Here is a 14,424-nt window from a genome sequence, read left to right as displayed (position 1 = left end):
CCAGACTTTTTTATAAAACACACACACACACACCCCTAAAATATCACTGGTTTGCTCAGGAGTGCCTGGTGTGCTCTGGACCATGGGGTCATGAAGAGTTGGACACGACTAATCAACTAAACAAAACAAAAAGCCATATCCCAAGCTTTCCACCCAAAATATGTCCCTTAAGGTAAGCTTCTCTGCCTAAGGATATTAGCTAAGCCAACTTTTTTGCAATTCCCCCCAAGCAGCGTACACCCTTTTTGTTGAGACATGCCCTTACAGCATAAAATGTTTGTTGGGTTTATTGTTGTCAGGAAGTGATTTTATTCCATTGGCTCTGACCATTGTCTTGTTTTAACTGTTTTTTTTTAATTCTTGATTTTATTATGTAGTTTAATCCTACTTGAGCCTACCTTGAGAGTTCGTGTTTCCAGCTAGAAGACAGGATATAATTTTTTATTTTAAAAAAATTAATAGGGAGAGGTTCCTTCTTATTAGTTGCTTACTAAATTTGTGTGTGGCTTACTTCTGCAGAGAAGCAAGAAGTTACATAACACATCAAACAGGAATGTATTAACACATTGTAAATCACAGCAGGCTCACCATGTATTTCCTGACTAGCTAACAGGTAGTGGGCCCAACCTGAAAGTGCATTGTTTTTTAAACAATGCTCTCAAGATCCACATGTTGGGATAAAACATGGCAAGTCCTGGTTATGCAAAAACAAAAAGACGTCTATATTTTTAGATTATTTAAGATTGGGGAGATTCATCAAAAACTTCTGTCACCGCTGTAATTTTACATAGCCATCTTTTATTAAGATCACCAGTGTGCAATTTTTTTTAGGCCAAAAGTGGAGGGTTTGGGAACTTTGCTTTTATTATCAAACTAACTTATGGAGTTAAAGATAAATAATCTTCCAGTGTCTGCAGAGTTATATTCCAGGAAAAGAATGCATCAGAAGAAGTAATACTTACTGTGTTGCCTTTTAAAGCAGGAAGCCAGTTCAGAAGAGTTATCCAGCAAAACTATTGAACAACTAGGCTGTGGGTGGGTGGGTGGGTGTGTTTACAGTACAGTGGTACCTCGGTTTACAAACACAACTGGTTCCGGAAATCTGTACTTAACCTGAAGCGTACTTAACCTGAAGCGAACTTTCCCATTGAAAGTAATGGAAAGTGGATTAATCTGTTCCAGACGGATCCACGGAGTACTCAACCTGAAGCGTACTTAACCCGAAGTATGAGTGTAATTGGTTCCAGAAGTCCGTACTTAACCAGAAGCGTACTTAACCTGAAGCGAACTTTCCCATTGAAAGTAATGGAAAGTGGATTAATCCGTTCCAGATGGGTCCGCAGAGTACTTAAACTGAAAATACTCAAACCGAGGCGTACTTAAACTGAGGTATGTCTGTACTGGATCTCCTCTGAGCCACTGCATCAGCACAGAGTGATGGTCAACAGGAAGTGAGTTACCTGACTGCCTTCTGCCTTGTGGTACAATTGTTAAAGACCATATATGGAGAAGACATCACATCACATGACTGAAGGATGGACAGGGTAAGGATGGGGCAGGTGCTAGCCATTTACAGTGCCTTTTTTAGTAGTTGTGTGTGTGTGTGTGTGTGTGTGTGTGTGTGTGAAATGAACAGGTATTACATAGTGTCAGAGAAGGCTTTGTGGGTAAATCAGCTAGGAAGCTGAGCAACCTAGTGTTCAAGCCATATAATTACACTTTCCCAATGCAGCATCTCTTATATTAAGTGTCTTTATTTATTACATTTTCTTTTGCTTTCAATATTGCTATACCAAAAGCTCTCTAGGCAGTTTAGGACTGCATCTATACACACATCGATGAAGCGTTTCATAAAGGAAAATCATGTTGATGAAACATGGAACTCCACAGTGCTATCTAGTGTCACAGTGTTATAGCACATATAAAGTGCTTTATCTTTACAAATGTAGCTGAGTCCTAGAAGTCGAATTTAGTAAGGGAAATTCTGGTGTTATGCAGTTACTATTTATACCTGTAGGGACCCGGGTGGTGCTATGGTCTAAACCACTGAGCCTCTTGGGCTTGCTGATCAGAAGGTCGGCAGTTCGAATCCCCACGATGGGATGAGCTCCCGTTACTCTGTCCCAGCTCCTGCCAACCTAGCAGTTCAAAAGCATGCCAGTGGAAGTAGATAAATAGGTACCGCTCCGGCAGTAAGGTAAAGAGCATTTCCGTGCGCTCTGGTTTCCATCACGGTTGCACCAGAAGCGGTTTAGTCATGCTGGCCACATGACCTGGAAAGCTGTCTGTGGACAAATGCCAGCTCCCTCGGCCTGAAAGCAAGATGAGCGCCGCAACCCCATAGTTGCCTTTGACTGGACTTAACCATCCAGGGGTCCTTTACCTTTACCTTACCTATTTATACCTGTATCCTGCTTTTTCCACAAAGAGCTTAGAGCTCCATAAATGTGGCATGCCAGCATTTCTCAGGGAAAGACCCACCTAGACTCTCTATTAAATTATATACATTAACTTAGCATTTCTATACAATTTAATAAAGAGTTTAGGCTGCAATCCTATACAGTACATACTAACTGAAGAGGGGGTTACCTCTGAGTAAATATGTAGAGGATTACACTGTTGACATAATTTTCTTTAAATTGTGGTTTAACATTTCCAAACATGGTAATTCGAGCTTTTATTTTATTATCCTTGTGCAGCTTTATTTTGCTTTGTGCTTTCTGTTTTTGTGTTTCAGCTTAAAAGTCCTGAGAGGACATGAAGTCAAAAGGTTAAGCTACTAAAACAACCGGGAAGGGTAGAAATACTTAAAAATACCATTTCAAAAAGTGCATTGTGATGAAATGTTGTGGTTTACTGTAAAGCAGTTGTGCCGCACTGAAGGACTATGACCTTGAACATTTTGAGGTAACATAAACTTAAATATATTTAGCCTTCCACAGAACATCTCCTAGGGCAATTCTGTGTTTTGTATTCAGATGAGTGGAGAGGTGGGTGTGGGTGATTCCTTTGGATGCTTGCAGAATAATCAACATATGGCCATTATCCGACCATCATCCTGATGCACTGTTTGCCAAGATGGACCAAGTCATCTTGTCTTTCAGTGACAAGCAAATGATCAAATCCAACCCTTGCTTCCTCTGCACATTGAGACCAAATTAATTGTGAGAATCTGGACCATATTGTACTTTAAGGATAAGGAATGTCTGCAATCAAAGCAATATGAACCACAAAGGTCCTGAGAATGCAAAGTCCAATATGCAGTCCAAGAAAATGACTAAAGAGCCATAACGGCAAATTCCAAGGAAAACACGCTCCACATTGCTTTGCAAGATAATGTACAGGGGGGGGAAAGGAATATGAGGATGCTTGTTCCTTTATGAAAGTAGTGAGATGTGCTTAAACAGCTGAAATGAATGGAAAGGGACCATGCCGCAATCTCAAGTTTGCTTGCAAAAATGTGAATACACAAACACACACTGCCCACCATGAACCACCATTGACAGGCTTGGCAGCAACAGTAGCAGCAGTGTTCTATGTTTATGATAATATTTTTATTCTGTTGGTAACTATGCTGTTTTAAACGTGTGTTTTATATCTCACTTTCTTTAGCGATATTTCCTTTTGGAAAGCTTGAGATAAAAATTTTTGTTAACTTTGCTGCATTAAATGTGCATTCTGCAGATCAGTTTCATTTGTTGTGATACATTAGTATTGTATACAGTGTTAGGTTAGGAAGAAAAGAAGGGGGAAGAGCTCTATTCTTCTATTTAGTGTATGTGTGGGTTTTGTTTACAGGTAGGTAGCCGTGTTGGTCTGAGTCGAAACAAAATTAAAAAATTAACTAAGTTGGTATTTAAGGTGCTACTGAAGGATTTTTTTAAATTTTGTGGGTTTTGTGTTAGCGCCACTTGTGTGGGTTCTCTTACTATTCATTTGTTATATTTCCTTGGTGGTGAGAGAAGTTGGGAGTGTTGTAAACTGCTCTGAGTTTTCTTTTTTCCTTAAAAATGGAAAGTGGTATAGAATTGAAACGTAGTTTTCTCTCTTCCCCCCCCCCCCCCTCATTCATATATATGGACCCCTGACCATTAGGTCCAGTCGTGACCGACTCTGCGGTTGCGGCGCTTATCTTGCGTTATTGGACGAGGGAGCCGGTGTACAGCTTCCGGGTCATGTGGCCAGCATGACAAAGCCGCTTCTGGCAAACCAGAGCAGCACACGGAAATGCTGTTTAGCTTCTCGCTGGAGTGGTACCTATTTATCTACTTGCACTTTGACGTGCTTTTGAACTGCTAGGTTGACAGGAGCTGGGACCAAGCAACGGGAGCTCCCCCTTGTTGCAGGGATTCGAACCGCCAACCTTCTGATCAGCAAGCCCTAGGCTCAGTGGTTTAACCCACAGTGCCACCCGCGTCCCAATATATAATCAGCCTGCCAGAGATCTGCCAGAGAGGTCCTTCTCATTGTTCTGTCAATATGAGTAGCCTGCTATATCATGACATTTGTGGAATCCCCTTGGAAGTGTGTGCAGTGCCATTGCTCTCTGGTTTTCAGTGCTAGTTAAAAATGCACCCAGGAGTCATCTGTCAACTGTATTTATTATTGTTTGGGATTTAAATTAGATTTAATATGGGATATGGGATATGGGATATGGGATATTTCACTGTTTTACTGTAATTGTTGTAAACCGCCCTGGGATCTTGGGTGATGAAGGGTGGTTTGGAGAGGGACTAAAATATTTAAATAATGTCAGTGTCTCCCAGTTTGGACACTATTAAGATTTGGATATTCAGGGCAAAAGTCATGAAAATATCAAATTTGCTGTTGATCTTTTATATTATTCCCTTAAAATACACGAGGAAATAGAAACAAAAATACTCTTGATCTTATTTGTCTTGCCATACTATTCAGCTACTCGGATTTAAGGGCAAATATGCACATTATTTCTAGTGGACATTGTGAAACTCTAAAACGTTGTTTGCAACATGCACACCTCAAAAATATTGTTTTCCTAGTACCATACTAGGTACCCGTGGTGTGGGTGGGTGTGGGTGCACACGCATGTATGTGTGATGAATGACTATGTTTTAACTACACAGAGAAATCACAAGTACATTATGAATTGATTGAAGGGCAAAACAATCATGGCTGAAACTACTGCAAATTCTCCAAGGGTGGTGTACATTTGAAAAATATATAGAAGTTGTCCTCTTGTTTTGGCCTTGCATTCAGTTAAAGCTAGAATCAGATATATCCAAAATGGCCTTTCTTCAGTCTTTAAGGAGGGCTGGTATAAAAGTGCATGCTAATTGTCTCTGAAGGACAGAGAGAGGAAACAAAGAGAGTAAAGGACTCCATCGTGACAGAAAACACCTCCATAATAAGGGTGGGAGTGTTCGAGTGAACAAGAAACTCATCTCCTGTCATAAAAAGAGCATTGAATATTTGCAAACTACAAATGTGGGGATGATAGGTAGGCAGAGCCATATTGGACACTTTCTCCCTTCTTGTTATTTTAGTATCCAAAAAAAAAAAATACCCCAATGTGTTTCTCCAGTCATTTTCAAAGTCTTGATAAAGGTTCCCTTCCACAGTCAGATGTTGGAGGTGGGGAGTGAAGACATTTCGGAAAGACATGCTTGTGAAAATAAACCTCTAAAGGAGGGGGAGAGAAAAGCTTTCCACTGGCTTTTTTAAAAAACAAAACACCTCTCCTCCAGTGGATTCTGTATGCAGCAGACACTGAGAACAGAGGCAGCCTCCTTTGCCTAATACTGAATGTATAGCTTCCCTCCATGCCTGGCGGCTAGAGAAGATTTCTTTACTGAGATGCAATCAGCTCTGACCAATCAGTAATGAGGGTTAATCAGCTGATCGATTGGTCCCTGAACAGCTTGGACCTGGCTCCTCTCTGACTGGCTCTGGCCTGGCCTTCGGGCGAGAGGTTGGGAACTTTTAATTAGCAGCAGCAGCAGCGACTCCACTGACTGAATGGTCAAGGGGTTCACCACTGGAGCTGCTGTGCTTGAATAATAATAGAAAACAATGTGACCACAGGAGAGAGAGAGAGAGAGAGAGAGAGAGAGAGAGAGAGAGAGAGAGAGAGAGAGAGAGAGAGAGAGAGAGAGAGAGAGAGAGAGAGAGAGAGAGAGAGAGAGAGAGAGAGAGAGAGAGAGAGAGAGAGAGAGAGAGAGAGAGAGAGAGAGAGAGAGAGAGAGAGAGAGAGAGAGAGAGAAGGAGCATGGCTACAGAGAAGATAAGCACAGTTAATCACAAGGAGGCTGGTGGTGTCTGAAGGACACCTCAGAGGTGGCTCTATGTCTGGATTCCCTTTGTTGTTCGTCACACCGCCACCATGCTTGTTGTTGAGACAATTTAGCTGCACACAAAAGCCCTATCTGATGACTCGTTTATGGCCAGGTAAGGAATGCGCTCAGGAGTTCAGGTATTATTTTTAAATTTGCAAACCACAACATGGGTCAGAGCTCTCCTTACTGTGAAGCAGCAAGAACTGTTTGTTTGGAGCAGGTGAATCTAGGACCGCTCTGTGATACATGTGGATTTTAAAGCACAGGCAACTCCCCATTTACACTGGGGATATGTTCCGAGGCACTGCACATTTAAGTGAAATCGCATATATTGGGAACACCATTGAAGAAGCCTGCGAACATCCTCTAAACCTCTGGAAACCCTTGCAAAACCCTTTAAAAAACCAAAAATCCACCAAACTCCATCACAATCGCTGCCTCCAAACTTCCTTGCTCCACATGTCTCAAAGGTTGGTGCAAAGGCTCCTGAGATTACACTTGCAAAGGCTTGTGGAGTGGTTAGATCAGGCATCTCCAAACTTTGGCCCTCCAGATGTTTTGGACTACAATTCCCATCATCCCTGACCACTGGTCTTGTTAGCTAGGGATCGTGGGAATTGTAGGCCAAAACATCTGGAGGGCCGCAGTTAGGGGGTGCCTGGGCTAGATGCTATTTTCGTGCCATTTTTTTCTGTTTTTGTGCCACTTCTGGGTTTGTGGTGATGCACACGTGTGCAGTTGCACATGCCTTCAATGCGCATAAATGGGGAGTTGGCTGCAGTGATAGGGTAGGGACAGCCTCTGCTCCCCTAATGTCCCTGTGCAGGCCACTCAACTTCTGATCTTTGTAGGTTGAGCTGAACATGGTTAGAATCGCCATTCAGACCTTTGAACTCAACACACCAAGGTGACAAGCGAAGCCCTTGCACTCAGGCTTGCTTGCATGCACACCCCTCTCCACGTGTTTACCCAAACACCACAGCAAGGGTCACCATTTACCTGTCTCTTGTGTCATTAGGAAACAAGCCCCAGGTGTTGTGTTTGTGGGGGGGGGTGGAGGGAGAGGGAATCCTTCTGACCTTTCGTTTCAGGCACAAAAAATGTCACCAGAACTTGGGAGGCATTATAACCTCTTTTAAAGGGAGAAAACCTGCAAACTGCATAATGATAACTTTCATTGTTACCAATTTGGAGAGGGAAATGGGGAAGAGCATGAGTGTCCAGGAGAGCTTCGTGTGGGAGAAATGTCAGGCCCCCTCCCCAGCAAAGACCCCTTTACTCCAAGGGCTGGTTGTGGTGGGTGTAGCATGCCCCATGGATTTTTGGAAGTGCAACCTTCTCTCCTGGGAGAAAAGAATCTCTCTTGATTTACGTGTGGGAAGGATGTGGTAGGAAAGCTCCCAGCAAAGAGTGGGGTGGGGAAAATATTACTCTCCAAGCAATTATCTTCTCCCCACACCACCCCCATGGATTTTTGGGGGTTGCAGTTTTTAATCCCCACCCCATGTAAAAGATTCACTGTGAATAAAACTTTCACCTGTCTACCAAAATTAAACACCCTTACCAAGTCAGCTTGGTTTTGTTTCATGGGAGGGTGTGAATGGTCATATTCAGCCCTGCCATCCAAAAATCTTGTTGCCTCCCCCCCCCCCCCCGAATCTGCTACCTGAAGTTTTCACCTCATTTTACCTAGTGAGAGGACCAGTTCTATTTCCAGATAAGGCAGGTGGTAAACAGCAGCACAGCTGTTTCCGCCTGCATTTATTATGTGTGGATTGAATACCATGTCATCATTGCTAGACTGGGCCATGCAGGAGGATTGGACAAGGAATCCTCTTTGGGCCTATCCATGCCTACTTTTTGCCCCACTCTTTCCAGAAACAGATCCGTGCTTTAAAAAGCTCCTTGTCTGAGAATTTTTGTTTTTCGCCCCCAAGCTTTCCTTGCAAAAAACAACAACACCCTCTCTTTAGCACTCAACCAGAGCAAATGTCAATTTGGGCTTTCCTTGGATTGATGCTTGATATGATTCATCACTAATGAGAGGGTTTTCCTGGGGAAAGCTCTGGAGCAAAAAAAAAAAGGGGTGCTCAGACACAGTTTGTAGGCTGTGCGTGTAAAGAGCAGAGCAAAGGTAAGTGTGGATAAGTCCTTTGTCTCCAGGTTTGTAGGGTGGGAGGTCTCAGGCATAGTGCCTTCTGCCATTGGGAGGTGGGGTCTCCTCCCTCATCAGATCCTTGGGGGTCAAAAGCAAGCATCTCTGGTTGTTGTTGTTGTTGTTTAGTCGTTTAGTCGTTTCCGACTCTTTGTGACCCCATGGACCATAGCACGCCAGGCACTCCTATCTTGCACTGCCTCCCGCAGTTTGGTCAAACTCATGTTCGTAGCTTCGAGAACACTGTCCAACCATCTTGTCCTCTGTCGTCCCCTTCTCCTAGTGCCCTCAATCTTTCCCAACATCAGGGTCTTTTCCAAGGATTCTTCTCTTCTCATGAGGTGGCCAAAGTATTGGAGCCTCAGCTTCACGATCTGTCCTTCCAGGGAGCACTCAGGACTGATTTTCTTAAGAATGGATAGGTTTGATCTTCTTGCAGTCCATGGGACTCTCAAGAGTCTCCTCCAGCACCATAATTCAAAAGCATCAATTCTTCGGCGATCAGCCTTCTTTATGGTCCAGCTCTCACTTCCATGCATCACTACTGGGAAAACCATAGCTTTAACTATACGGACCTTTGTCGGCAAGGTGATGTCTCTGCTTTTTAAGATGCTGTCTAGGTTTGTCATTGCTTTTCTCCCAAGAAGCAGGCGTCTTTTAATTTCGTGACTGCTGTCACCATCTGCAGTGATCAAGGAGCCCAAGAAAGTAAAATCTCTCACTGCCTCTGAAATATACTCGGAGTCGAGAGTGAATTTCATGCTCTTTATTCAGCTCATATTCATCAAGGAGAAGAAGAGAAGACGAATGGCTCTTTTCCCAAAACCATCTGCTTATATACATTATTTACACAATGGGCCTTGCGTGATTGGCTACTTCAGGGCTACACCTGTGGGCCAATTATATTGTGGATTGACTTCTGCCTGCAGCCTGATTGGCTGCTCCTACAGGCCAATCAGGTAGCAGATTCACTTCTGCCAGCCGCCTGATTGGCTGCTCCAGCAGGCCAATCAGGTTGCGGATTCACTTCCACCTGGAGTTGGATTGGGTAGCTCCTGCTGATTCTGAATCCTATTGTTCTAGGATTCAGCTCAGTACATAACACCCCTCCCCTCTAAGTTCCAGTCCTGCCCAGGAAGTTGCATTCGTAGTCCCCAAGGTCTGCTGGCCGCCTCCGTGTGCGTTGTGGCCTGGGGTGTTCCTTGGTCAGGGGTTCTGGTTCTGGCTCGTGTTCCGAGGCTGCTGGCTGTGCCGGGGCTGTCTGGTCTGGCGCCACTGAACCACTAGGTTGTGACTCTGGTTCCGGTGTCCTTCCAGCCTCGGGGCGCCCCTCTGTGCCTACTGCTTCTGCTTCCCCTGCCCACCCCTCTCGCTCTACAGGCCTCACTGCCCTGCTGTCCCCTTGGGACCCCTCTGTCCCGCTCTCCTCCCGGGTTCCTCCTGGGAATCGTCGCCGTAGCTGGTCGCAGTGGCGGCGCCAACATTGCCCCCCTTCCGTTAGTACCTCGTACGACACGGGACCGGTCACCTTGGTGACTGTGGCGGGTACCCATGCTGGGCCTGCCCCAAAATTCTTTGCATACACTGGGTCCTGGGCCACAAATGTCCGGGGGTTCCTGCCTTTCCCCACCACTACCTCATCCTGAGCTCTGTCGGGGTGAAGTCGGTCCAGTCTAGTTGCAAGGCGCCGGCCCATGAGTAGTTCAGCTGGGCTCCGGCCCGTCGTTGTGCTTGGGGTGCTGTGCTGTGCTAGAAGAAATGCGGCAAGGCGGTATTCCCAGTCCCCTTGTGTTATGCGGCGGAGGCTGTCCTTGGTGGTCCGCACCATGCGCTCCGCTTGGCCATTGGTGGCAGGGTGGAATGGTGCTGAACGGATGTGGCGGATGGCGTTCTGCGCTGTGAAGGTCTGGAACTCCTCTGACGTGAATGCGGTTCCATTGTCCGAGACGAGGGTGTCAGGGAGCCCGTGGGTTGCAAACAGCTTACGTAGTACCCGGATGGCTGCCGCCGTAGAAGTGGACGGTACCAGTGCGACCTCCAGCCATTTGGTGTAGGAATCCACCACTATGAAGAATGTTTTTCCCTGGAAGGGGCCAGCGAAGTCCACGTGTAAGCGTGACCATGGATGTCGGGCGGACTCCCAGGGCTGGACTGGGGCCCTTGGGGGATCCGGGCGGGATTCTTGGCAGGTCTGGCAGTGTTGGACCCAGGCCTCTATCTCTCTGTCAATCCCCGGCCACCACACATAACTCCTGGCAAGGGCCTTCATCCTCACTACCCCTGGGTGTGTCTCGTGTAGGGCTGTGAGGACCCTTTTGCGGAGGGGCTGGGGAACAACAACCCTGCTTCCCCATAACAGGCACCCCTTGTGGGCCGACAGTTCATGTTTGCGGTTTGTGTAGCCAGCGAATTCTGGCCCGGGGCTGCTGCTGGGCCATCCTCGCCACACCCAGTCCAGGACCCGGGAGATGACCCTATCTTTTGTGGAATGGTGCGCAACTTCTTGTGCCTGAATGGGTCGGTCGGGAAGCAGCTCCAGGGTCATAACCTCTTGCGCAGGCGCTGGGTCGGGGCCTGTTTCTGGTAGTGGTAGCCTGCTGAGTGCGTCTGCGTGGCCCATCGCCTTCCCAGGGCGGTGGATTAGTGCATACTGGTAGCCGGCAAGGAAAATTGACCACCTGAGGACACGTGGAGACAACACTTGGGGGGTCTGCTTCTCGGGGGCAAACAGGCCAAGCAACGGCTTGTGGTCAGTCACTATGGTAAAGGGCCGCCCGTACAAGAAATCATGGAATTTTTTTACGCCCTTCACGATTGCCAGACCCTCCTTGTCAATCTGTGAGTAGTTTCGTTCGGCTGCAGCAAGCGTCTGGGAGAAGTATGCCACCGGCACCTCTCTTCCATCCGGGAGTTGGTGTCCCAGGACAGCGCCGATGCCATAGGGAGAGGCGTCGCATGCCAGCACCACTGGCAGCCTCTCGTCGAAGTGTGCCAAGACCGAGTTCGAGACGAGCAAGTCCTTGACTGCCTGGAATGCGGCCCTTTGTCGCTGGCCCCACACCCAAGGGGCCCTTTTATCTAGGAGTCTGTGTAGGGGCTCCGCTACCGCTGCCTTATGGGGAAGGAAGGCATGGTAAAAGTTCAATAGTCCCAAGAATGACTGAAGTTCGGGCTTGCTCTTGGGCGCTGGGGCCTCACAAATGGCCCGTACCTTGTCACCGGTTGGATGGACCCCTTCTGCGTCCACCTTAAATCCCAGAAAGTCCACCTGCGGCACTCCCAGTAAACACTTTTCCCGCTTCACCTTGAGGCCCGCCGTCTGGAAACGGTGCAGGACGGAGCGGAGGCGGTCCTCAAATTCCTCTGGTGTGGGCCCGGCGATCAGTACATCATCGAAGAAGGGGGTGACGCCAGGAATCCCTTTAAGGAGGGAGTCCATTAGATTCTGGAATATGCCTGGTGCCACGCTAACGCCAAATTGCAGCCGCTTTACTCTGAATGCCCCTCTGTGCGTCACAATCGTCTGAGCCTCTGCTGTGGCTTCGTCCACAGGCAACTGTTGATACGCTTGGGCCAAGTCCAGTTTGCCAAAGATTTTTGACCCAGCCAGGGTGGCGAGGACATGGCTGACCACTGGCACTGGGTATGCATGGGCCGTGAGAGCCTTGTTTATGGTGCATTTGTAGTCTGCACAGATGCGGACCGAACCGTTAGGCTTGACGGGTGTGACAATTGGAGTTTCCCAGGGGGCGTTGGGCACCGGCTCCAGCACTCCTTGCTCCACGAGCCGGTCCAATTCCTCGTCTATGCGGGGTTTCAGGGCGAACGGGACCCGGCGAGCCTTGTGCCTGATGGGTCGTACAGCGGGGTCTAGCTGTAGGGCAATGGGGGGTCCTGTATATCGTCCCAATGCCCCATCGAAAACCCCTGGAAACTCTTTGCATATGGCGTCCACGTCCACTTGTAAGCTAGTGCGGTTCACCCCGGTAACGGCTAGCCCCAGAGGTCCAAACCATGCCAGTCCCAGTAAGCTAACGTAGGGGCCCTTAACTACCAGCAAGTCCAATTGTTGCTTTCGCCCTCGATATTGCACCCTGAAGGTCCCCACCCCCATTGTAGGGACCTTACGTTTCTGGAAGTCCCGGAGGGTGAATGGGGCCGGCCTTAGTTTGGGACCCCCATTAGGGCACAGTTCCCTTAATGTTCGGGCCGAGATTATGGATAGAGTTGAACCCGTGTCCAGCTCCATGCGGCATGGGGCTCCCTCTATCTGTACCTCTATATAAATTTTCTCTGTGCTGGGATGGGGCAACTGGAATACCTGGTAGTCCGTGATCTCCGTCGAGTTGCCTTGGTGCATGGTGCCGTGTGACCTGGGGCTCCTGGGTCGGTCATCTGATGCTTGTCGACGGGTGAGTCGAGCCCGACACACCCGGGCGATGTGTCCCAATTTTCTGCACTGCCTGCACTCTGCGTTGCGGAAACGACAGGTCCTCCTCTCGTGGTTCTCCCCGCAGCTTGCACAGTTCCCTCCTTCTCGTCGAGGCTGCTGTGGTGTGTGTGCTGCTTGAGTGCGCCGCTGTACTCGGTGTACTTCCTCCCTGTCAGATTCGGATTCGTCAGTGAGGTCTTCGTGGTAGACCCTCGGTTGGGATGGCGGGGCCGGTCGTGCCTCTTGCGTTGACCTCTCGGCGGCTTCGGTTGCCAGGGCTTCCTCCAGAGCAATCTGGAACGTGAGGTCTTTTTTGGCGTAGAGGCGTCGTTGCAACATCTCGTCCCTCAGGCCACCGACGAGGCGGTCACGAAGCATGTTCTCCAACTCTGAGAAGTTGCATAACCGGGCGGCTTGGCGGAGGGAGGTCACAAACCCAGTTATGGTTTCCCCCGGGGCTTGCCGCTTTGCGTAGAAGGCATTTCGGCAAGCTACCACCGAGGGCTGTGGTGAAAAGTGCTCCTTCAGCCGTTCCATTATTGTTTTGTAAGAGACGGTAGCGACATCACTAGGTGCAAGGAGAGCCCGGGCGATTTCAAACGTCTCCTCTCCACAGACGCTGAAGAATGTCGCCCTCTTCATGGCATCGTTGGTGACTTCTTTCGCTTGCAGGAGGAAGTTGAAACGGGCGGCGTACCCTTCCCAGTCTCCTGATGCTGGTTTGAATGGCAAGAAGCTGCTGTCGGTTGCCATTCTGGGTTCCTTGGGTCCTGGAGCTGAAGCCTGGATGCACGGTGCGATGCAGCGGTGCAGCAGGTGGCGGTGCTGCGGTGCAGTGCGTGGTGGCGGTCAGCTCAGCAGGATCCCACCTTCGTCGCCAGTGAAATATACTCGGAGTCGAGAGTGAATTTCATGCTCTTTATTCAGCTCATATTCATCAAGGAGAAGAAGAGAAGACGAATGGCTCTTTTCCCAAAACCATCTGCTTATATACATTATTTACACAATGGGCCTTGCGTGATTGGCTACTTCAGGGCTACACCTGTGGGCCAATTATATTGTGGATTGACTTCTGCCTGCAGCCTGATTGGCTGCTCCTACAGGCCAATCAGGTAGCAGATTCACTTCTGCCAGCCGCCTGATTGGCTGCTCCAGCAGGCCAATCAGGTTGCGGATTCACTTCCACCTGGAGTTGGATTGGGTAGCTCCTGCTGATTCTGAATCCTATTGTTCTAGGATTCAGCTCAGTACATAACAGCCTCCAAAAGAGCAGGGCCACAGCAGCTGCCCAAGTGCCTTCACCAACTCTGCTTTTTCTAATTGTGTGAAAAGGCCGCCTTGTGGATTTGCAGGTGCACTGAAATTTGAACCCACATTTTCCACCCTATGCAGGCCACTGTGGACCACCTGGCCCTCCGACATTGCTGCTTCCGTTCCTTCCTTCCAAACCCACCGCAGGATTCCTTGTGTCTGCTCCTTATGCCGGCGCTGACTGCCTTGCAAAAAGCCACAGACATAACACAAAG

The 14,424-nt window shown here is 48.2% G+C and overlaps 1 protein-coding gene across 1 annotated transcript in view; it reads right to left on the bottom strand.

Annotated features, from left to right (window-relative positions):
- Positions 1 to 14,108, bottom strand: part of LOC132592594 (uncharacterized protein K02A2.6-like) — a 72,737-nt gene extending 58,629 nt beyond the window's left edge. Inside the window, exon 1 of the mRNA XM_060278236.1 lies at positions 10,243 to 14,108. Within this exon, the coding sequence (XP_060134219.1) occupies positions 10,243 to 13,651 (3,409 nt within the window). The 5' untranslated portion in view covers positions 13,652 to 14,108. The remainder of the gene's footprint in view (positions 1 to 10,242) is intronic.
- Positions 14,109 to 14,424: the final 316 nt, after the last annotated feature.

Source organism: Zootoca vivipara, chromosome 8 (genome assembly GCF_963506605.1).
Source record: "Zootoca vivipara chromosome 8, rZooViv1.1, whole genome shotgun sequence".
Classification (NCBI taxonomy): domain Eukaryota; kingdom Metazoa; phylum Chordata; class Lepidosauria; order Squamata; family Lacertidae; genus Zootoca; species Zootoca vivipara.
The sequence above is the reverse complement of the archived record's forward strand: the minus strand, read 5'-3'. Positions and strand labels throughout refer to the sequence as shown.